Source organism: Heloderma suspectum, chromosome 4, assembly GCF_057233095.1.
Source record: "Heloderma suspectum isolate Gila_16-S chromosome 4, 16-S_ref, whole genome shotgun sequence".
NCBI lineage: Eukaryota > Metazoa > Chordata > Lepidosauria > Squamata > Helodermatidae > Heloderma > Heloderma suspectum.
The window spans coordinates 309,326,546-309,350,998 of NC_139461.1; the positions used below are offsets into that span (position 1 = coordinate 309,326,546).

At 47.1% G+C, this 24,453-nt stretch overlaps 1 protein-coding gene across 8 annotated transcripts in view; it reads left to right on the forward strand.

The window, feature by feature from the left end:
• Positions 1–24,453, forward strand: part of HELZ2 (helicase with zinc finger 2) — an 84,672-nt gene that overhangs the window by 56,004 nt on the left and 4,215 nt on the right. For all 8 annotated transcript variants that reach the window (XM_084854484.1, XM_084854485.1, XM_084854486.1 and 5 more), the window contains 10 exons: positions 2,159–2,244; positions 8,345–8,479; positions 9,883–10,041; positions 14,592–14,736; positions 15,563–15,679; positions 16,738–16,933; positions 18,819–18,953; positions 20,214–20,432; positions 21,356–21,516; positions 23,432–23,595. In XM_084854484.1, the coding sequence (XP_084710610.1) occupies positions 2,159–2,244; positions 8,345–8,479; positions 9,883–10,041; positions 14,592–14,736; positions 15,563–15,679; positions 16,738–16,933; positions 18,819–18,953; positions 20,214–20,432; positions 21,356–21,516; positions 23,432–23,595 (1,517 nt within the window). The remainder of the gene's footprint in view (positions 1–2,158; positions 2,245–8,344; positions 8,480–9,882; positions 10,042–14,591; positions 14,737–15,562; positions 15,680–16,737; positions 16,934–18,818; positions 18,954–20,213; positions 20,433–21,355; positions 21,517–23,431; positions 23,596–24,453) is intronic.

Below are 24,453 nucleotides of genomic sequence, written 5' to 3' on the forward strand. Positions count from 1 at the left end.
TGTGAATCAGTTCCAGGATGGTAACTGTTTCCCATGAGCCTGCCTGATAATCTTGAGCCTACCTCATAGAATAGTAGGGCTGGAAGGGGCCGACAAGGCCATCGAGTCCAACCCCCTGCTCAATGCAGGAATCCAAGTCAGAGCATCCCTGACAGATGGCTGTCCAGCCTCGTCTTGAATGCCTCCAGTGTGGGAGAGCCCACCACCTCCCTAGGTCATTGGTTCCGTTGTTGTATTGCTCTAAGAGTCAGGACGTTTTTCCTGATGTTCAGCCGGAGTCTGGCTTCCTGTCACTTGAGCCCATGATTCCGTGTCCTGCACTCTGGGGTGATCGAGAAGAGATCCTGGCCTTCCTCTCTGTGACAGCCTTTCAAGCACTTGAAGAGCGCTATCCTATCTCCCCTCAGTCTTCTCTTCTCAAGGCTCAACATGCCCAGTTCTTTCAGTCTCTCCTCATAGGGCTTTGTTTCCGTCCTGTGATCATCTTTGTTGCCCTCCTCTGAACCCTCTCCAGTTTGTCTGCATCCTTCTTAAAGTGCAGTGCCCAGAACTGGACACAGATTTCCGGCTACTGATTGCATAGCTTCCTCAGCAGCCCCCATTTCCTCAGCAACAAGCAAGGGGCTGGATGTGCGTGCGCTTGTCTGATCTCGGAACCCAAGCGGGGTCAGCTCCTGTCAGCAGTTGGATGGGCAACCGCCCGGGAACCAGGCCCCCCGCACGAGCAGGGGGCTGCTCCACCCCTTCCAATGAGACCAAGCTTCACCTCCTTTTTAATGTATCGAGTAGGCATGCTTATTGACATGGTCAGTGCTTAATTTCTAGATGTTGGGTTGCTGGGCTCAGGTCCGTCAGCATTGGCTGATCCGACAGCACTCCCCCATTATCATCATCCATCATCATCCTCCTCAGCATCATTTATATACAGCCTTATCTGCTAAAAGCCTTTAAGGCGGTCTAATTTAAAACAATAAAACATTGCAAGAATAAAAACAAGACTATTAAAAACAGAAAATACATTAAAAACTACACATTTTAAAAGTAGTTAAAATGGCTAAATGGAAAAGATGCATGATGTGCGAGGATTCTCTGTAGTTGGTCTGGCAGGTACTCTGCACATGTTCAGGGCGCCTTCATCTCTTGAGCCTTGCCACTGGATCATAGCATTTTACAGTTGGGAGGGACTTGGAGGCCCTGCTGAATGCAGGCTCTACAATCCAGGATGCAGTTACAGCATCCCTGTCAGTCAGCCATCCTGCCTCTGCTGAAACACTTCCACGGAAGGAGACCCCACTGCCTTCTGAAGCAGATATCAGGGTGGAACCCTGGAGCTAATTAAGCCTTGTGCCCAACAATGTGACAATTAGTACATTAAATTTGCGCTGAGCTCGCTTCGTGTGTTTTCCAAACTGAACGCCAGCTTTGTCAATGTGATGAGCTATGCCACTTGAGCAAGCAAGTATTCTCTGTCTGACAGTCATCCTGTGAGATCGGGACAGAATTAGAAATGGAGCAGATAAGGTGGTATATAAACGTTAATAATTAATAATAAAATTAATCACTCTTGGGCCACAGTATTGTCACTTGCTGGATTCTCCCACTTCCTTACGTGTATTTCATTCCCTCCTGAGGGCTCATCCGAGACTTTTGCCTGATTCTCAGAGTAGAGCTTAGCCATTTGCGATCTTATGGATATAGTTTGCTCCAGCCTTCGGCTCTTTCACTCTAAAGAGGCCTAGCTTATTCTTGCAGCCAGTTTGTGCTCTGTGTCAGATGGTGGACAGTGGACATGAGTTTATTTAATGAATTGTATGCCACTTGTCAATATCCATATTCTCGGGGTGTTCCACAACAGTAATAGTTTGAAAGAGCGCGGAATTCCTTTTTCTAAGGATCTCTGGCAAGGGCTTCTCTGGATCCTTGTGGCTGTAATGCAGGAGGGCCCAAGGCTGTTGGGACTTCTCAGTGATCAATCCAGTTACATTCCAGTTTAAAGCTTGCCTGGTCCCACATGTTAATACTTGCCCATCCCTCTCGTAAAGCAAGTTGGCAGACCAGCAAGAGGAGCCTTCCCAAACACCTGCATTGCACCTCTCGTCTGTGCTGTCCTGTTTTTCAGAGGTTCTTTCCTTACCCGCTTTTCTTCCCTTTCTCGCAGCCGGAAGGAGAGAGCCATTTGGCAACTGGAGCACGCGACTGCCCTCGCCGCAGGAATAGCTCTCGGCCGGAAAATTCCTGACAGAGGTAAGTGGAAACAAATCTCAGGGTGGGGTATTGAAACATCCACCAACAGTAGTCATAATAACAGGATCCAGTGCTCTGGCTGTGAATATTATCCAAGAATTATTAGAGAACTTTTCATTGATTTAATCATTTGTCTTTCAACCGATTCAAGCTGCAGTCCTATACCACTGAACGCAGTGGGGCTTACTTCTGAGCAAATACGCATAGGATTGCACTGTGAATCAATTACACCAATAACATTTCGCACATTGCAAAAGCTTCGATATAGGTGCTCTTTTTTGAGAATCCTTAGCATTAATTTATTTATTATACTTCTATACTGCTTAATATATTAAAGTCAGTTTACATTAAAATGCAATGTAACACTATAAAGCTAGATAAAAACTGAAAACAGTTTATTTATGTTAGGACCACAGTATTTAATCCAGCCTTCGCCAACTTGGTACCCTCCAGACACGTTGGACTGCAAGTTCTATCATTCCCAGCAAGCAAGGCCATTGCTGGCTAGGAATGCTGGCTGGCTTGGAATGATAGACCTTGCAGTCCAACACATCTGGAAGGCACTAGGTTGGCAAAGGCTGGTTTTGTCCATGAATTGGTCTGATTTAAAATCCTTTATGGTTATCTGAATATGAGCCAACAATGTGATGTGGCTGCAAAAAAGACAAATGCTATTTTGGGTTGCATTAATAGAAGTGTAGCTTCCAAATCCCAGGAAGTACTAGTTCCCCTCTACTCAGCAGTGGTTAGGCCTCATCTGGAGTCCTGTGTCTAGTTCTGGGCACCACACTTTAAGAAGGATGCAGACACACTGGAAGGGTTCAGAGGAGGGCAACGAGGATGATCAGGGGACTGGAAACAAAGCCCTATGAGGAGAGCCTGAAAGAACTGGGCATGTTTAGAATCATAGAATAGTAGGGCTGGAAGGGGCCTACAAGGCCATCGAGTCCAACCCCCTGCTAAATGCAGGAATCCAAGTCAGAGCATCCCTGACAAATGGCTGTCCAGCCTCATCTTGAAGGCCTCCAGTGTGGGAGAGCCTACCACCTCCCCAGGTAATTGGTTCCATTGTGGTATTGCTCTCACAGCCAGGAAGTTTTTCCCGATGTTCAGCCAGAATCTGGCTTCCTGTCACTTGAGCCCATTATTCCGTGTCCTGCACTCTGGGATGATCAAGAAGAGATCCTGGCCTTCCCCTCTGTGACAACCTTTCAAGTCCTTGAAGAGTGCTATCATATCTCCCCTCAGTCTTCTCTTCTCAAGGCTAAACATGCCCAGTTCTTTCAGTCTCTCTTCATAGGGCTTTGTTTCCAGTCCCCTGATCATCTTTGTTGCCCTCCTCTGAACCCTCTCCAGTTTGTCTGCATCCTTCTTAAAGTGTAGTGCCCAGAACTGGACACAGTACTCCAGATGAGGCCTAACCAGTGCTGAGTAGAGGGGAACTAGTACTTCCCGGGATTTGGAAGCGATGCTTCTATGAATGCAGCCCAAAATAGCATTTGTCTTTTTTGCAGCCACATCACATGGTTGGCTCATATTCAGCCTGTGATCGACAACAATTCCAAGATCCTTCTCGCTTGTAGTGTGGTTGAGCCACGTATCCCCCATCTTGTAACTGTGCATTTGGTTTCTTTTTCCTAGGTGCAGAACTTGGCATTTATCCCTATTAAATGTCATTCTGTTGTTTTCTGCCCAGCGCTCCAGTCTATCCAGATCACTTTGAATTTTGTTTCTGTCTTCCAAAGTATTAGCTATCCCGCCCAATTTTGTGTCATCTGCAAATTTGATCAGCATTCCCTGCACCTCCTCCTCCCAAGTCATTAATAAAAATGTTGAAGAGCACTGGGCCCAGGACTGAGCCCTGCGGTACCCCACTCGTTACCTCTCCCCAGTTTGAGAAGGTCCCATTGATCAGCACTCTTTGAGTCCGATCCTGTAGCCAACTGTGGATCCACCGGATCATTGTTTCGTCTAGCCCACTTTGAGCTAGTTTGCTCATCAGGATATCATGGGGCACTTTGTCGAAAGCTTTGCTGAAGTCGAGGTATATGATGTCTACAGCATTCCCACGGTCTACAAGGGAGGTTACTTGATCAAAAAATGAGATCAGATTTGTCTGGCAGGACTTGTTTTTGACAAATCCATGTTGGCTTCGAGTAATCACGGCATTGTTGTCAAGGTGCTTCCAGATGGATTGCTTTATGATCTGCTCCAGAATTTTCCCTGGGATTGATGTCAGACTGACTGGTCTGTAGTTGCCAGGTTCCTCCTTTTTACCCTTTTTGAAGATAGGGACAACGTTAGCCCTCCTCCAGTCATCTGGCACTTCGCCCGTCCTCCATAATTTCTCAAAGAGAATAGACAGCGGTTCTGAGAGTTCTGTCAGTTCCTTTATGACTCTAGGCTGCAGTTCATCTGGCCCTGGAGATTTGAACTCATTCAAAGTAATTAGGTGTTCCTTGACCATATGCCTGTCGATCTCAAGCTGCAATCCTGCCCCTTCAGCCTGTACTTCGCCTTTGCCAGGGGGGTCATAGACCCTCTTTTGGGAGAAGACTGAGCCAAAGTAGGAATTGAGCACCTCTGCTTTTTCTTTGTCATCTGTTATCGTTTTGCCATCCTTATTTAATAGCTGAACCACCATTTCTTTCCTCTGCCTTTTACTATGCACGTAGCTGAAGAAAGCCTTTTTGTTGTTTTTAGCATTCCTCGCTAACCTCAGCTCGTTCTCAGCTTTAGCCTTCCTGATGCCATCCCTGCAATTCTGTGTTATCTGCCTGTACTCTTCCTTTGTTACTTGGCCTTCTTTCCACTTCCTATATGTGTCCTTTTTTGTTTTCAGGTCATCCCTAAGCTTATTGTGAAGCCACATTGGCTTCTTCTGTTGTCTTCCACCTTTTCTTCTTGTTGGAATTGCTTGTGATTGTGCCTTGAGAATTTCCTTTTTTAAAAGCTCCCACCCATCTTGGACTCCTTTTCTTGCTAGCATTGCTTGCCATGGGACCTTACTGATCATTGTTCTGAGTTTATGAAAATCAGCTTTCCTAAAATCCAGGGTACGTGTTTGGCTACACTTGGATTTTGCTTCCCTTAGAACCAAGAACTCAAGTACGACATGGTCGCTTTCCCCCAGAGTTCCTGTAACTGCTACTTTATCCACTAAGTCATCTCTGTTGGTTAGGATCAAGTCAAGGATAGCCAATCCTCTAGTTCCTTCCTCTACTTTCTGTAGGAGGAAGTTATCCGCCACACAAGTCAGGAATTTCCTGGAGGGGCCATGTTTTGCAGAATTTGTCTCTCAACAAATATCGGGGAAATTGAAGTCCCCCATTACTACTACATCATGCTTCCTTAAAACATTGGCTATTTGCTTTTCAAAAGTTTCATCCTTGTCTTCTCCTTGATTGGGTGGCCGGTAGTAGACTCTGACCACCAGGTTCCTTTTATTCTTTGCTCCATTTATTTCAACCCAGATGCTCTCGATGGGGCTACCAAGCTCCTCCTCCTGTATTTCTGTGCAGAGATATGTATTTTTCACATACAGTGCAACCCCACATCCCTTTCTGTTCCTCCTGTTCTTTTTGAACAAGTTATATCCTTCAATTGCTGTATTCCAGCCATGAGAGTCATCCCACCAAGTCTCAGTTATACCTATCAGGTCATAATTTCCCTCTTGTATTAAGAGTTCAAGTTCGTTCTGTTTGTTTCCCATACTCTGGGCATTAGTATATAGACATCGAAGACCATGTGCTTCATAGTCTGGCTTTCTTCCTACATGTGTCTGAAGACTATTATTGGGCGCTATCAGAGCTGTTCTCTCCATTGCAGTGCATCGTTACCCCCAACATTACATCTCCCTTCCCCGTAGGATTCAGTTTAAAGCCCTCCTGATGAAGTTCTTCATGCTGTGACCAAACACATTCTTCCCATTCTTTGTGAGGTGCAACTTATCCCTAGCCAACAGCCCATCTTCCAGGAAGTATAGCCCGTGGTCCCAGAATCCAAATCTCTCTCGTCGGCACCATCTTCGTAGCCAGTCATTCACCCGGAGTATTTTTCATTCCCTTTCTATCCCTCTTCTAACTACTGGAAGGATGGATGAGAAAACTATCTGGGCCCCAAAGTTCTTGAGTTTCCTTCCCAAAGCTTCAAAGTCTGACGTGATTTCTTCGTAGCTCCGCTTGGCGGTATCATTTGTTCCCACATGGATGAGAAGAAAGGGATACCTGTCAGTGGGCTTTATGAGTGCAGGCAACCTTTCAGTCACGTCTCTAATCTGTCCTCCCGGGAGACAACATACCTGGCGAGTCCATGGGTCTTCGCGACATACTTGGGTCTCGACCCCACGCAGCAAGGAGTCTCCCACTACTACCACTCTTCTCTTCTTCTTCTTGTAGGCCTGGGTTTCATCGCCTCTGTTTGACTGACCTTTAGCCTCTTGCTCATTCTCATGCAGGTTCCCCTGTGATTCTTCCTCTGCAGGCTGTCCTCCAGTCTCATCTGCAAGTACCTGGAATCGGTTCCACAGCTCCACTGCTTCCACCGGTGCAGAGTGGCGTCTAGTTCTTCTTCTCCTAACTGTCACCCTTTTCCAAGGAGCATCCTCTATTCCATTTTTCTTCACCTCAGCATTTCCCACTGCCTCATCTTGCTGTTGCTCTTCAAGCTTCTGGTCTGCCCTTTGCTGCTGTAGTTCCCCCATTCTGTCCAAGAACTCTTCGTGTTCTCTTATTCCCCGGAGGGTCGACAGTCGCCGCTCCAGTCCACTTACTTTTTCCTCCAGCAGCGTGATCAACTTGCACTTGTTGCAGGTGTAGGCCATGTTGTTCTCAGACAAGAAAACAAACATTGCACACACCTTGCAGGTCACCACCACTGGAGAGTCTTGTCCTTCCATAGCCTCTTTTCCCTTTTTGTGTCTAGCTTTGTGATTGTTCTAGAGTAGCCTGTGCCTGCTCCTCTACTCAGTAGAGGTTAAAAGCAGAGTCCCACTGGTGTGAAAGTGTGTGTTACAAGACAAATAAATGGAAAAAAGTTAGTTAAAATAAAAAATTATAATTAAAAAAAAATGTTCGGGGCCTCCCCCTTGACCTCCCCTGCCGAACTCCCCTGATTAACCTTGAGAAGAGAAGACTGAGGGGAGATAGGATAGTGCTGTTCAAGTACTTGAAAGGTTGTCGCAGAGAGGATGGCCAGGATCTCTTCTTGATCATCCCAGAGCGCAGGACACAGAATAATGGGCTCAAGTTACAGGAAGCCAGATTCTGGCTGAACATCAGGAAAAACGTCCTGACTGTTAGAACAATACAGAGGTGGTGGGGAGGCATTCAAGATGAGGCTGGACAGCCACCTGTCAGGGATGCTCTGACTTGGATTCCTGCACTGGGCAGGGGGTTCAGCTCGATAGTCTTATAGGCCCCTTCCAACCCCACTATTCTATGATTTCAGCACCTGAGAAAATTGCCAGTGACAGGAACCCTCTCAGAAGATGCATTCTTCCATCACTCTGAGCTGCGGGATGCCTCTTCTAAGATGCTCTGTCGTGTTTGTGCAGGAGGTCAGACAGGTGCCAACTGTGCTGCTTTCAGCACCTCCTGAAAACAGCTCTTTTTCCAGGAAGCGTTACGTAACAAACCAGCCATGGGTTTTATTGGCATTCTGTTTTTAAAAGAACAATTTTAATAATGGTGTTGTGATTCTTTTTTATCTTTTTACTTCTGTACTTATGTTCACCACTCTGGAATCTTGTTTTAGATATGGGACGGTATATGAATGCTGTAAATAAAATGAGTAAATAAAATAAATAATCCCCAGGCAAAGAAATTGTGGGGTTTTTTCCCCCTTTCAGAGCTGCTGTTTTTAAGTCTATGCAGATTTATGCAGTTTTATGCAATTAACACTCATGCAGTTGACTGACTAGTGTTTGTTTAATGACAGTCCTAATCTATATAATGCTCTCTGAAGCCAGTTGGTGGTAGTATCAACCCTAAAAGTCCCTTTGGCTTCTGAGGATTTTGCTCCCATCTTGTTTGAGACCCCAAATACACTTCCACCTCGAGGTGCCTGTTGCTTTTTTGATGTTGCTTTTTTTAATATGCAGAAATGAGACATTCCAACCTCTTGACACGCAGAAGCTTTGATCTTCCAAGCGGACTACAGAGACTCAACCCGAGCCAAAATCGCGCCATTTCTGAGGCTTTAAGAAAGCCGTACACTGTCATCCAAGGCCCACCAGGTGAAGTGACGGCACAGGGGTGCAGTTGATGGGAGGTGGGATGCTGTTAGCAACCTACTCCAATTGCTCTTTGATTTTATTTATTATCAATAGCTGGGTTTGTTTAGTTTGGGAAAAAAGGAGGGTGAGGGGAGACATGATAGAGGTGTACAAAATGATGCATGATATGGAGAATGTGGACAGGGAGACATTTTTCTCCCTCTCCCATAATACTAGAACCCAGCGTCATCCCATGAAGCTGATTGGTGGGAGAGTCAGGGCAGAGAAAAGGAAGTATTTCCTCTCCCAGTGCATAGCTGTACTATGGAATTCGCTACCACAAGACGTAGTGATGGCCACCAATTTGGATGACTTTAAAAGGGGGTTAGATAAATTCCTGCAGGAGAAGGCTATCAATGGCTACTAGTCCTGATGGTTATGTGCTACCTCCAGTACCAGAGGCAGTGAGCCTATGTACACCAGTTGCTGGGGAACATGGGTGGGAGGGTACTGTTGCACTCACGCCCTGCTTGTGGGTTCCTGGTTGACAGCTGGTTGGCCACTGTGTGAACAGAATGCTGAACTAGATGGACCCTTGGTCTGATCCAGCATGGCTCTTATGTTCTTATGCATGGTGGTCTTCTAAGTGGGTAGGTGTGCATAGATATTACCTAGAGTTCAGAAAAGAAAAAAAGAAAGAAAAGAAAATGGGTTGGCCGGGCCAGGCCAGAAGATAAAGCTTCTCTGCTGTTGCCTGGTCAGCGGAAATGTCTGTCTCTTGGTCAGTGGCTGCAGCAACCCTGGGCTGGGGAAGACCCTTCTCCCGTCTTGATTTGGAGATGACTTCCCATGGCTCTGAACTGCTCCTGACAGGGAAAGGAATGGTGAGGTCAGAAGGGATTGTTGCTCAGAGCACATGCTTGACCTACACAAGATCCCTGGTTCAGTCTACACCTTCATCTATTAAAAGGATCTCTGGTCATGGAAAGGGCTCTGTCTGAATCCTTGGGGAGCTTTTGTCACTCAAAGTAGGCAGTACTAGATCATAGAATAGTAGGGTTGGAAGGGGCCTACAAGGCCATCGGACCAGCCTGATGCAGCGTAAGGCAGGTTCATGTGGATGGGAATATTTGGTCTTCTGGCCAAACTGACTTGTTATGGACAATTATTTGCTGGTGGATAGAACAAACCAGTGGAGGCTGGTGGCTCCAATTTGAGTGCAGCGGTGAATCCGCTCCGGGTTTCAGTCAGAACTCTAAAGCAGTTATCCAAGGTCAACTCCTTCAGAGTTTTGACTGGTTCTGACTGAAACCTGGAGCGGATTCACTACCCCACTGACATCGGAGCTGCCAGCCTCCACTGGAACCAACACCTAGCCAGGGATTATGATAGGCTGCTCACTCCTTTTTTTTTGTCTTATCCAGGGACTGGGAAAACTATGGTTGGAGCTCATATTGTGTACTGGTTTCACAAGCTGAATGAGGAAGGAATTGGGAAGGAACCAACCCTGGATGACGGGATCAAACCAAAGAGCCACATCCTGTACTGTGGTCCCTCTAACAAGTCTGTTGATGTTGTTGCCGGTAATTGTCATTGTTGACACCAAAAGGTCAAGTCTTGGAGAAACAGTCAAAGTGGGTCTTGGCTGCTTTGCTAAGCTGTGACATAAACTTGGTTGTGATGTTGCCTGCCCTAGCTGCAGCTCCCTTGCTCAATTAAGAACCTTCCTTGTTTTTTCCATTGAATGCCCTTAAATTTGTTATAATTTTCCTCTCCCCCTTAGAATCATAGAATCATAGAATAGTAGGGTTGGAAGGGGCCTACAAGGCCATCGGGTCCAACCCCCTGCTCAATGCAGGAATCCAAGTTAGAGTATCCCTGACAGATGGCTGTCCAGCCTCTCTTGAATGCCTGCAGTGTGGGAGAGCCCACCACCTCCCTAGGTCATTGGTTCCATTGTTGTATTGCTCTCACAGCCAGGAAGTTTTTCCCGATGTTCAGCTGGAATCTGGCTTCCTGTCACTTGAGCCCATTATTCCGTGTCCTGCACTCTGGGATGATCAAGAAGAGATCCTGGCCTTCCCCTCTGTGACAACCTTTCAAGTCCTTGAAGAGTGCTATCATCTCTCCCCTCAGTCTTCTCTTCTCAAGGCTCAACATGCCCAGTTCTTTCAGTCTCTCTTCATAGGGCTTTATTTCCAGTCCTCTGATCATCTTTGTTGCCCTCCCCTGAACCCTCTCCAGTTTGTCTGCATCCTTCTTAAAGTGTGGTACCCAGAACTGGACACAGTACTCCAGATGAGGCCTAACCAGTGCTGAGTAGAGGGGAACCAGCACATCCCGGGATTTGGAAGCTATGCTTCTATTAATGCAGCCCCAAATAGCATTGGCCTTTTTTGCAGCCACATCACATTGTTGGCTCATATTCAGCTTGTGATCGACAACAATTCCAAGATCTTTCTCGCTTGTAGTGTGATTGAGCCACGTATCCCCCATCTTGTAACTGTGCATTTGGTTTCTTTTTCCTAGGTGCAGAACTTGGCATTTATCCCTATTAAATGTCATTCTGTTGTTTTCTGCCCAGCACTCCAGTCTATCCAGATCACTTTGAATTTTGTTTCTGTCTTCCAAAGTATTAGCTATCCCGCCCAATTTTGTGTCATCTGCAAATTTGATCAGCATTCCCTGCACCTCCTCCTCCAAGTCATTAATAAAAATGTTGAAGAGCACTGGGCCCAGGACTGAGCCCTGCGTTACCCCACTCGTTACCTCTCCCCAGTTTGAGAATGTCCCATTGATCAGCACTCTTTGAGTCCGATCCTGTAGCCTACTGTGGATCCACCGGATCATTGTTTCGTCTAGCCCACTTTGAGCTAGTTTGCTCATCAGGATATCATGGGGCACTTTGTCGCAAGCTTTGCTGAAGTCGAGGTATATGATGTCTACACCATTCCCACGGTCTACAAGGGAGGTTACTTGATCAAAAAATGAGATCAGATTTGTCTGGCAGGACTTGTTTTTGACAAATCCATATTGGCTTCGAGTAATCATGGCATTGTTTTCAAGGTGCTTACAGATGGATTGCTTTATCATCTGTTCCAGAATTTTCCCTGGGATTGATGTCAGACTGACTGGTCTGTAGTTGCCAGGTTCCTCCTTTTTACCCTTTTTGAAGATAGGGACAACATTAGCCCTCCTCCAGTCAATTGGCACTTCACCCATCCTCCATGATTTCTCAAAGAGAATAGACAGCGGTTCTGAGAGTTCTTCTGCCAGTTCCTTTATGACTCTAGGCTGCAGTTCATCTGGCCCTGGAGATTTGAACTCATTCAAAGTAATTAGGTGTTCCTTGACCATATGCCTATCGATCTCAAGCTGCAATCCTGCTCCTTCAGCCTGTACTTCGCCTTTGCCAGGGGGGTCATAGACCCTCTTTTGGGAGAAGACTGAGCCAAAGTAGGAATTGAGCACCTCTGCCTTTTCTTTGTCATCTGTTATCGTTTTGCCATCCTTATTTAATAGCTGGACAACCATTTCTTTCCTCTGCCTTTTACTATGCACGTAGCTGAAGAAAGCCTTTTTGTTGTTTTTAGCCTCCCTCGCTAACCTCAGCTTGTTCTCAGCTTTAGCCTTCCTGACGCCATCCCTGCAATTCTGTGCTACCTGCCTGTACTCTTCCTTTGTTACTTGGCCTTCTTTCCACTTCCTATATGTGTCCTTTTTTGTTTTCAGGTCATCCCTAAGCTTTTTGTGAAGCCACATTGGCTTCTTCTGTTGTCTTCCACCTTTTCTTCTTGTTGGAATTGTTTGTGATTGTGCCTTGAGAATTTCCTTTTTTAAAAGCTCCCACCCATCTTGGACTCCTTTTCTCGTTAGCTTCGCTTGCCATGGGACCTTCCCCAAACCTCACTCTGTTCCACATGTGCCATAATGAAGTCTCTGAATCTGTCTAGTTCTTGTGGTGGTGCTTCATCAGAGAATCATGTTGACCTGGTAGCCAAGTCAAAACAAACTTTATTTGAACAGGCACAAAAGGGTGAGCAACACATGTGTATGTGAGGATTACTTAGGGCGCAATCCAGTAGCGATAGATGGGCATCTCCGACCTCCCCTGAAGTCAGAGGCAATGCAGGGTGGAAGCAGCACAGAGTTTGCCTGAGACATGCGTTTTCACACATCCAAGTGTGTCTTTGGGGAGGTGGCAGAAACAGGGCTAGAGACCGCATAGGAAGCTGTCTAAAACAGCGTCCGTGGTCTCCTCCCATCCCCGCCCCCAGGCACGCCCCATTTTTGCCCCTCCTTGCTCTGTGTCACAAGCACGGAGGTGGCAGCGGCGGCAGCGTGGTTCTCTCCATGCGAGCTACGAGGGGATGGGGGAGGGTGGGGAGCGCGGTTGCCAGAAACCCAGAATTCCTTTGGCTTTCTAGAAAATGTCTAGTGGCCATAGGATTGTGCTTCCCACTAATTCTAGGATCTGTTTCTTCTTGCAACAGGTCAATTTGGACTCACTTTTCCTCTGTCTTCCTCACTCCTTCCCTTCTTTCAGATTCCTGTTTTGTAGCCCACTGTCTACTCCACCATTCCCCAACCTGGTGCACTCCAGATGTGATGGACTACAACTCCTAGCATGCCCCAGCCCAACACACCCTCCCCCGTGGGCCCCTGTTCCTGAATTCCTAGGTGTTCTTCCTGCTGAGTTTCCCAGTGATTGGTTAGCTTGCCTCTTGCTGTCTGGCCACAGTTTTCCATGACTTGTTACCCTCCCAGTTGCACTATATGTGTGTCTGCCTTTGAAGACTATGTGAAGCTTCAGTTGGTACACAGAAGAGTTCCAGGAGTTTTACTAGCACAGCCTATTTGGATCATATCTCGACGGTCTTGAAAGCGCTGCACCAGCTGCCTGTCCATTTCTGAGCCCAATTTAGTGTTGCTAGTATTGACGTTTAAAGCCCTAAATGGCTTGGGACCCTGATACCTGAAGGAGTGGCTCCCCCCTATTATCCTACCTGCACTCTCAGGCCTGTTTCTGCATTCCCTCCTTGTTGGGTAGTGGGTAACAACCAGAGAGAGGTTGTGAAGTGGGTAACAACCAGAGAGAGGGCCTTTTTTGGTCATGGCACCCCTGGGGAAGCTGTTCTACGGAACGCACTCCCTATGGAGGCTCAGCTGGTGCCAATATTGCTTTTTTTTTCAGGCACCAGGTGAACAGAATAAAAAGAGGTGCCTGAAACGCCAGGCGTTTAAAGTGTATTAGGCATTTTAAAACATTGCAGGTTGCTCTGTTTTATCTACTGGTTGTGTGTGTGTATTGACTGGGTGTTGTTTTTGATATGTTAATCTTGTAAACTCTCCTGGAACCAAATCTGCTGATGGGTGGTATAGAAACATTTTAAATAAGTAAATTAAGGGTGCAATCCTATGCAGATAGGTGGCCGCCTCCGAACTCGGAGGTGACTGCCGTCCAATGCAGGGCAGGAGAAACATGGAGGGGATCGCTCCCTCCGCGCTTCTCCTGCCCCACATTTTTGGCTAGACAGCCACTGTCTGGCTGTGGGAGGGCAGAACGGGGGAGGAGGCTGCTTTACGACACATTGGATGTGTCGTACAGGCATTTCCGCCCTCCCCGCCCTGGAACGCCCCCCAGGAATGCCCCATTTTGGCTGCTCCGCACTCCTCTTGCGAGCGCAGAGCACAGGCAGCGCGGAAGTAGGGGAAGGTCGGTTCTCTGGGAACTGACCTCAGAGCGCGGCTCCAAGGTCAGTTCCCGGAAAACAAGATATCCTATGGCCATCTAGCCACTGACTAGTGGCCATAGGATTGCTCCCTCCGACGTCTACTGTCTGTCCTTTGTGTAGGTCCTAGTGAGCTCCCCTGTCCATCAACTGTAGCCAAGCCAGCTTTCTGCTTCTTCTGCAGTTATCAGCTGGTTGTCAACATTCCCTGACTGACCCCCCCCCCCCCCGACTATGAATATTCACATCAGCATGTTCGGGGAAGGGATTCACAGGAGATAGCTGGTTCTGGTTTACTGTATAAAACAGGAACAGTGTTGTGTCTGCAGCATCTAAGGTTCGGGTCCCTTTAATTGGAAACAGAGTTCATTTTCATGGTGGCTGTTTTGTTTCCTCTGCAGAAATGCTGTTGAAGATGTGGGATTCTCTGAGGCCCCTGAGGGTGTATGGAGACACCATAGAGTCCATGGAGTTCCCTTATCCTGGCAGCAGCTTGCATGTCTCCCGCAAAGCCCAGCGGGACTCAAAATCCAAGCCTGAGATCAGGTTTGAACTTAACCATTTCATTGCTTGATCAGATATAGAGTCAGTTTTTGACCATATTTAATTTTAAGGATAAATCTGGTTCTTTCTATAGTTTGTGGAGGCATGTTTACGTTCTGTTGAAAAAAAAATTCTTAAAAAATCTTGCTCTTGTAGTTCAGATCCAAAAACAATTCTGGAAGGAGTCTTGAGCTTGCACATTCCATCACCCGTCTCCCCTCGCTCGCAGTTTGATTAGTTCTTTCCTGTTTTGTTGCAAACCATAGTTTGCTGTTGCATCTTAGCTAAAAACTATAGTGTGTGCTTGCCCTGGAAACCAGGATTGCAACCATGGTTTGAAGATGATTTGCAATCTTGGTTTGGATTTTGGCAGTAAGCCTAAACCATAGTCTGCCATTTGGGGTGTGTTTGCTGCAAACCAAGAAGGAACTAAGTAACTGAGAACACTTTGGGGGTGGGGGAGAAGAGAGCTAAGGAGGGAGCGGGGAGCATGTGAGCCCAAGACTCATTCTAGACTTGTTCTTTTCTCATAGCATCAAACCATGGGTTGGTGTTACCCCTAAACCGAACCACTGAGAAACATTTGAGAGCAAGAAGCTGGATAATGTGATTGGTACAGCTGCCAGCTGATTCAAGGTTTTTACATTGCAATCCTATGCATATTTATTTGGAAGTAAATTCCACTGCAATGTAAGAAGCAATCTAGAAGCAATCTGTGCTCTCTTGTTAAGTTTTCAGACGTTGGAGTGATTTGCAGGAAAACTTATAAATGTTGTTTGTGTAAATATTTAGTCTTTTACTTTAAAAAAAAATCATTCTTTCTGCCCAGGGCTATAACTTTACACTACCTGATCCGTCAGCCATCAAACCCTTTTGCCTCCAAAATCTGTGAGTTTGATGCACGTGTGAATAGAGGAGAGGAGATAACGGAGGATGAAGTTACGAAGTAAGTGCAACACAAGTCAATACAAGGAGAAGCCTTGGTTTTGTCGCTGCTTTTATCTGCATCCTGAGGAGGTTTCAAAACCAAACTTTCAGAGTATGTGGCCTTATGGCAGCTCGTTGGACCAGTTTAGATGTAATGGGAAACCATGGCTTACCATTATGTGAATGAGCCTGTATGAACCTTAGAGTTGTGTACTCTGCCTTCCCCTCTGTTCCGCTTTTATGTACCAGAGGAGGAGATTGAAAGCACCTGTTTTTGCTTTTAAATAAACCATAGTTCCCTGTGATGTCTGCAGTTGGGGAAGTGTGGTTTCTTTGAGCTATAGTTTAAGAGCAAGCCAGAATCTGAAACCATGGCTTCATTTTGGTTTGTTCTTACTAAACATGGTTTAAACAAACTACATCCTGAGTTTGGATGGCACGAAGCTTAGCCTTTCAATCTCCTCCTCTGACCCATGAAAGGGGAAGTTGGAGCATTTAAGCCTGAGAATGGATCTTGCAGGTTCAGAGTAGGGTTTCCTCACCCACCTCTGGCTCATATGTTCAAAATGTCGCCATTTGGATGGGGTCTGTTGCTACAGCCTTGCAGCCATAATATGAAAACTGGTAGGCCTTTCTCAGCAGCTTTTCAAAAATCAAGTTTTAAACAGCCTTTTAATAATCAAGTTTCTAGCCCTTGTGAAAATATGCTTGAAAGTGTGTGGACAAAGCCAGCTTTCAGTGACTAGAAGGGATGCTGATTAAGGTTTGCCGTGGTGGCCTTAGTGCCCTGGTTACCTCCTTGCCTCCCCTCATGACTAGCTCTCCTTGTTCTCCTCAGAACTAGAACAAGTTGTGCAAAATAATCAAAATAAAAGAAATCGTGCAAATCTGTTCAGTTTTCATGCAGATCATGGAACTGAGGTTTTCTGTGTGGGGTGGGGAGCAGAATCTGGATTGCCTGGGTACAGAATTATATTATGATTTTGTTTTTAAAGCACAGTAGCTCCCCCCCCCCCCCGGTCTAGAGTGTTCTGGGTCCTGTGGCAGAACTGAGTGGTCTCCCTTGTGGCCTTCTAGGTACAAACATTTGCTGAGCAAAGCCCGGGTGCACGAGCTGGAGAAGCACGACGTCATCCTGTGCACATGCTCTGCCTCTTGTGCCCACAGCCTAACAGAGCACCTGCATGTCAAGCAGGTGCTGATTGATGAGTGCGCCATGTCCACAGAGCCAGAGACCCTCATCCCCTTGGTGAGCTACAAGAAGATTGAGAAGGTGAGTGGGCCGCTTACGATCATGATGATGACTCGTGCATCTTATTCCTATCCTGACAAGTGAGGCTCTGCAAGAAGATGTTGCAGTGTGTCCCCAACCAAGAAGCAGCATGCTCCTGTTCATGTTCTCCAGCCAGCCTGGAACTGGAGCCTTGTCGTGTTGTTTGGGACTCTCAGAGGACAGTGTTTTTTTTTTCTTTCCTACCCTCCTGAATTTTTCCTCTGCTGTACCGGATAGTACTACAGAGTTTAGTAACCAACCAGCCAAAGAGTTTGTTGTATCTCAGTAATTTGCCATTATACAGAGTTACAGGGGAAAAAAGATCATTACACAGTTTAGAACTCTGCTAGAGAGCCGGTGTGGTGTAGTGGTGAGACTGGGACGCAGGAGATCCAGGTTCTAGTCTCCACTCAGCCATGGAAGCTCACTGGGTGACTTTGGGCCAGACACAGACTCTCAGCCCAACCTACCTTACAGGGTGGTTGTTCTGAGGATAAAATGGAGAGGAGGAGGATTATGTACACTGCCTTGGGTTCCTTGCAAGAGGAAAAAAGGCAGGATATAAATGCAAATAACAAACAATATCAATAATAATATAATAGACCCTCAGAAATTGAGTAATTTTCCTTGCAACCTTTAAGCTTTGTAATGTGTGTCCGTAAAACATTCACAAGAAATTGAGATGTTCTGAAAGATACATATTTGTCAGCCTTAGACAATAGAAAGCAAACCTTTACAAGAGACGACCTTCCCTTCAACAATTTTATGAATGGATGAATATATTTGGCTCTAAGATCATTACAGATCAAGGATTCTAGAAATACATGAATAATATCTTCAACTGATACAGAATTGCAACCGCATACTCTGTCCTTCTTAGGAATCCTTTTATGCCGGCCCACCCGATCTGCCAAAGGAAGAACATTTAATCTTGCCCGAATAAAGGCCACCCTCATTTTAACATTTGGCAGAATTTGAACACTTCATTGGTATTGTTGTGGCAGGTGATGGGGTGGTCAGGGTATAACAAGGGGAGGAAAGCGTTTTAACTTCATGGCGCATGCGCACCTCCAGGCTGTTATAAGCTGCTAGTGCAGGGTTGTTGAATTTCTTTCAGCCTGAGGGCCAAATTCCACTCCAGAGAAGCTCTCGGGGGCCGCATCCCAGTGGTGGGCAAAAGAGGCAGAGCCAGAACACCCCTGGAGGAACCAAGGGGGCTGTGCAGGCTGCATGCAGAACCTCCCTGGGTCAGATTAGGCACACAGGCTGGAGGTTCCACAACCCTGAGTTAAACCCTAACTTTTACCCAGTATGCCTTAAACCCGGTTGATCTGGGCTCCTATTTTGGCTCAGCTGTGAACTAACAGGGTCCCTTTTTGAGCGTGCCCTTACCCCTCAGCCTCAATTCCCATTCTGTAAAGTGTGAACAAGCCAACTGGATCCAGAGTGCATGCACTGAATTCTTGTGCAAGTGAGAGTTCACTTTTAACGGAGTGTGGAAGCCCTGTGGTTGGCGCCTTCTCCATGCACAGATGGGAACCTTCCATTAAAGTGAATAGGGGAGCTTTTGCCGATGGGGAGCCCCCTGCATTTTGTCGTTTTAATTTCCGTTCATGCTTTTGTGCTGCCAGATTTTACCAGTGCCTGCTCTTTTTGGACAGCCGGAAAAAGCAGGACATAATAAAAAGGCCAAAACTGCAATCCTATGCACACATGCCTGGGAGTAAGCCTCACTGAAGTTAATGGGACTTACTTCTGAGGAGACATGTACAGGACTGCGCTGTGAGTGAACTGAATGGGTACATCTGAACTCCTTTGCCCACAAGTAATTGGTTAGGGGCAGGAGGAAGCCTGAAATGTCAGCTGTGTGCATGATTTCTTCCAGGTGGTCTTTCTGGGGGACCATAAGCAGCTGAGACCTGTGGTCCACAATGACTTCTGCAGGACCCTAGGAATGGAGAAGTCACTCTTTGAGCGCTACAAGCACCAGGCCTTGATGCTAGACATCCAATATCGCATGGTAAGAAGGTGGCTCTCTGCCTAGAAGCAGAGCATGACTTTTTGGATGGAGCGGTCTAAGTAGTCCTGCCTCACAGGGTTGTTATGAGGATAAAATGAGGGTGGCAAGGAACTATGTACACTAAAGTTCCTTGGAGGAAGAGAGGAATAAGGATCTAATAGGTAATAAAACATCCACTTGTTCTGCCTTTCATTTGGTGCTGTGTGCGTGCATGCTGGTTTTAATTGGCTGCTTTTCCATTGTTTTGTTTTTAAGCTGCTCTGTTTTTTTTTAATATGGCAACAGTTTTCATTTTGATTGTTTCCTTCATATTCCTGTAATCATTTTTAGCCACTTAGGGCATGTTTTCATGGTAAGATGGGACACAAATAAATAAATGGGTTCCCATATTTGCCTCCAGCAACTGCTATCCAGAGGAAGAGTGGATGGTCCATTATCTGTCATGACTGATTGCTGTCCGGTCTCTTCTCCATGAATTTTTCTAATTCTTGAAAAGTTATCTTGGCTAGTAGCCAATAACTACCAGTAGTTAATTATTTATTTGATTTGTACCCCACATTTCTACCAGGAAAATGACAGGGTTGCACTAACACACCAATCATGCAGTGTGTATCAAAAAGTCCTTGCTTTTCTTGCATGAAATTGTCATTAGTAATTTGAGCTTTTAAAATTGTGTTCTATGTATTTTATCAGTTTTTTGGGTAAGCTGCTTTCAGGATTGTTGTTTTTAATAAAGAAAAGCAGGGTATCGTTTGTTTCCTTTTGCCAATCCTGAACCTATAATAAGCCTCAGGGAGGGAAACCAGTGCCCCAGGATTAAGAGAGAGCCAAGAGTTCAAATATCGCCATAAGAATAATGAAATTAATTAAATTTTGAAAAACCTCTACCTCACCCTTTAAGCCTGCATAAAAATGGCTAATGAGCAATATTTAAAATCTGGAAATGTCAGAGCGGTTGTATAAAGCCGTGTAATACGGGAAGCAGCATGAACAATATTCAGTGGTAGAAACCAACTAGAAACTTGGGAAAATAAAAGGTTACATGTCCTGGGCAAATGATGAGGATGATGCACCTTTCCCTGTACGCCGAAAGCATATCATGTTGGGTGCCGGGAGAGCCTTCTGGGGAAGCGCAGACGTGGAGGCCCAGAGTGTGGAGCCGGATGGATGAGTGCGTGTCTGCTATCAGCACAACGTCGTCTGTGACACTGAGCCACCGCCACCGTGTGAGACGCCACGTCTCTCTTTTTGTCCCCGCAGCACCGTGAGATTTGTGCGTTCCCATCCGAGGCGTTTTACAACCGGAGACTGAGGACCTGCCCTAACCTTCGCCGTCGCTGCAGCGCCTTCTGCCACAAGAACCGGCTCTCTTGCCCCATCATCTTCGGCCACATACAGGGAAGAGAGAGGAGCCTCATCGTCTCCACCGAGGACGGGAATGAGAACTCCCGGGCCAACCAGGAAGAAGCGGAGCAGGTGGTGAGTAAAGCTGCAATGGGCAGCGATTGCCTGGCCTCTCCGGCAAGCGTGCACGTGGCCGAGGGTGAAGACGGCCCGCTCTGGCCGGCTCCTCCGCCTTCCAGAGCGCCTTGATCTGCAGAGACGAGCAGGCAGTGGTGAGAAGCGTCAGATGGTGGTTTCTGCAGACTGAGGTTCTGTGAAAGGCACAGGGATGGGCCAGGTTATTTTTATCCGGTCAGTTGGCAACACTGCCTAGCGGGTAGAGACAAGAGTTTGAATCCCAGTTTAGTCATGGATTGGCTTAGTACAGTTTCAACATGCTGTAACACCCCAGATTGTCTAGTCCAGGGGTGTAGAACCTTAGGCCCAGGGGCTAAATCCGGCCAGTCCCGGGGTTCCCCAGAAGGCCGCACCCCCTTTCCCTGCCCCCAGCCCTTTCCCCCTGACCACCAATCATTTGGTGGTTTCAGCAGAGGCTGGTGGTTCTGATGGCAGTGGGCCGGTGAATCCACTCCAGATTTCAGTTAGAACCAGTCACAACTCTTTAGGAGCTATCCAAGGTGCTTTGCGTGTTGAACAAGGGATACTTCACACCGTGGAGAACTCCTTTAGGGTTCTGACTGGCTGTGACTGAAACCGGGAGCAGATGCACGGCCCCACCGACACCAGAGCCACAGCCTCCACTAGGTGGTGTTCTGACCCTTGAGCAGTTTCCCCCCCATTCCAACAGGTTGAAACGCCATTCCTAAGCCTTAGTTTCTGGCAGTAAGAGATTTTGGGAGAAAGGTGGGGCACAAATCTAATATAATAATAATTATGATGGCGATAATAATGATTCTTATAATTCTTATTATCTGCCTAGCCCATCTTGGGCTCTGTTTCTTGTACCTGCTAGGATGTGATGGAATACGTAAGGACGTTGTCTCCACGCTCTTTTTCAGGTGAGAATCGCAAAGCAGCTGACACTCGACAAGACCACCAAGCCTGAGCACATTGCTATCCTCACCCCTTACAACGCCCAGGTAGTCGAGATCAAGAAGCTTCTTTCTGAAGCAGGGCTGTGGCATGTAACTGTGTGCACCATCATGAAAAGCCAAGGCAAGTTGTAGCCGTGTAAAGCAGGGCTCTGCGTTTTAGCCAGCGTGATCTGCCTGCAGCTGACCTGTGAGGTAGCCATGGCACACCCTGCACCAGAAAAAGCATCCTATGTCCACACCCGAGTATTTACACAAATTATTTTCCAAGGCCACCGCTGTTATCTCTTGCACCTAATCTCAGCACTCCCCCATCCCAACTGCTAAGGGAGATTAACTGCATAGGCAATGCAAAGGTTAAAAGTTTAGCTTTTAATGTCCCTTTTGCTCTGGCAAGGAGCTGCTTTTGAGAAGAATAAATATACCACAGCTGGGGTCATCTCATACCTGAGGGTGCAGGAAAGGGGAGGGTCTGGTGAGCACTTTTAGGACTTTCCAACCTTTCAAGGCTGTAAGCAGACCCGATTAGAAGGAGGCTTTGTCATTCTAAACCAGTAGAGCGGGTTTCCATGTGATTGCTTTTTTAGAATGTGACATGTGTGTAAACTGGCTCTGGGAGTCTCCAAATGCTGAATCCGATCAGCTGTAAGTGTTGAGGACTTGGGCATTCACTGCTAGGGAGGCAACCTACAAACGTGATTTTACATCCTCTTTCCAGTATGCATTTCTAAGGGTGGCATGCCATGTTGCAAGGCAAACAGAGGGCTAGCAACCCTTGTGTCTGCCTTGTGAGCGGACCCAGGCACTTGCAGGAGGCAACCGGTGGGTGGGCGAGGGATAAGCACCCACATTTGTGTTACCTTGGCAAAAGTGGTTTGGGGAGTATGTGTTGGAAGAGAAAATATATAATTTCACCCCAGTTCTAGTCAGTTTGCTTCATTTTTACGCTGCTTTTCCTCTCAGGTGGTCAGGACATTTCCTTCTCAACAATTTTATTCTTACAACTACCCTGTGTGGTAGGTTACGCTGAGAGACGAGCAGAACTCCCCAAATTTTGTCTGGCCTTGGTAGCCAACCAGAAACGTCTGGTCACCAGGTTCCCCACCCCCAAGTGACGGAGTCTAGTCTCTCATCGTGAGGTCAGGGATGACTCCTCACCCCACCCGTCTCCAGCCCTGCAACCAGAAGTGTGCTCAGAAGCACAGTATGAAATCAAGCCTCTGCTCCCCCCTCCAGCTTGGAGGGCCTCTGAAGTCCAGCACACCTCCAAGGAAGACTCCTTGCGCCCCTGTCCTGTACCAAGCTTGGGCTCGTCATGTTCATGAGAGGTCACTCACTGTGGTGAGTGAAATTGTGGACCCCCTGCAGATAAGTGACTGGCCCAAATCCCCCAGTGAGTTTCGTGGCTGAGCGTGGCTGACATCAGAAGAGCCCTGCTGGATCAGACCAAGGGTCCATCTAGTCCTGCATTCCGCTGACACAGTGGCCAACCAGCTGCCCATGGGAAACCCACAAGCAGGACATGAGTGCAACAGCACCCTCCTAGCCATGTTCCCCAGCAACTGGTGTACAGAGTCATACTGCCTCTGATCCTGGAGGTAGCATATAGCCACCAGGACTAGTAGCCATTGAAAGCCTTCTCTTCCAAGAATGTGTCCAATCCCCTTTTAAAACCATCCAAATTGGCGGCCATCACCACATCTTGTGGAACTAAATTCCATAGCTTGATTATGCACAGTGTGAAGAAGTCCTTCCTTGTATCTGTCCTGAATCTCCCACCAAGGGAGAAAAATGTCTCCCTACCTCCACGCCATTCATAATTTTGTACACCTCTATCATGTCCCCCCTTGCTCACCTATTTTCTAAGCTAAACAATGCCAAGCATTGTACCCTTTCCTCATAGGGGAGTTGCTCCAGCCCCATGATAATTTTGGTTTCCCTTTTCTGTGCCTTTTCCAACTCCACAACATCCTTTTTGAGATGTGGTGGCCCAAACCGTACACCACCCTGAATGACCTGTTGCCATTTCTGGCCCCCAGGCAGTGAATGGAAGTATGTGATTGTGTCCACCGTCCGCTCGTGTGCCCGCTTGGAGATTGACAGAAAGCCCACCAAGAGCTGGCAGAAGAAGTTCTTGGGCTTTTTGGCTGACCCAAACCAGATCAATGTCGCCATCACCCGGGCACAGGAGGGGCTTTGTATTATAGGTGAGTGACTGGGGAGGGGGGTGCTGAGGAAACAGTTTGTGCGAGCAGGGACAGGCCAGCCCCATTGTGTGAAGTGCATGGCTGCAGAGGTGCCCATTGGATGCCAGGGGAAGCCTCAATACCCCTTTACCCTGGGAAGTGACAGAAGTGGGCAAGTATAGCCAGAACTGGTGTTCTCTCTCCATGCTCATTCATTCATTCCATTTATTTCATTTATTTATTTCATTTATATCCCACTTATTTTTCCTCCTTAAGGAGCCCAAGGCAGTGTACGTAATCCTCCTCCTCTCCATTTTATCCTCACAACAACCACCCTGCGAAGCAGGTCAGGCTGAGAGCCTGTGACTGGCCCAAAGAAACCAATGAGCTTCCGTGGCTGAGTGGGGACTAGAACCTGGCTCTCCCATGTACCAGTCCAACACTCTAGCCATCACACCACACTGGCTCTCCTTTGCTTTGGCAAAAGAGGGGGCTGGATTTGGTCCAGCAGTTGCCAGCTGCTGACCTCATCCCTCAGTACAGAACCTCCTCTTATCAATGTCCGCTTTGCCTCTGTTTTACTGGTGCAAACCACCCAAGATACATAGGAAGCTGCCTTTATACAGAGGCAGACCATACGTCCCATGTAGCCTGATATTATCTACTCTGACTGGCATCGGCTCCCCAGAGTCTCAGGTAGAGAGAGGCCTTGACCATCACCTACTGCTCAGGCATTTTTAAAACTGGAGAGGCTCAGAATTGAACCTGGAGCCTCCCGCATGCAGAGCGTGTAGCTTCACCACTGGGCTTGAGGCCCTAACCATGCCGCTGCCTGAAGTGTAACCACTTGTTGTGAAAATGTCACGCACATAATGCTGT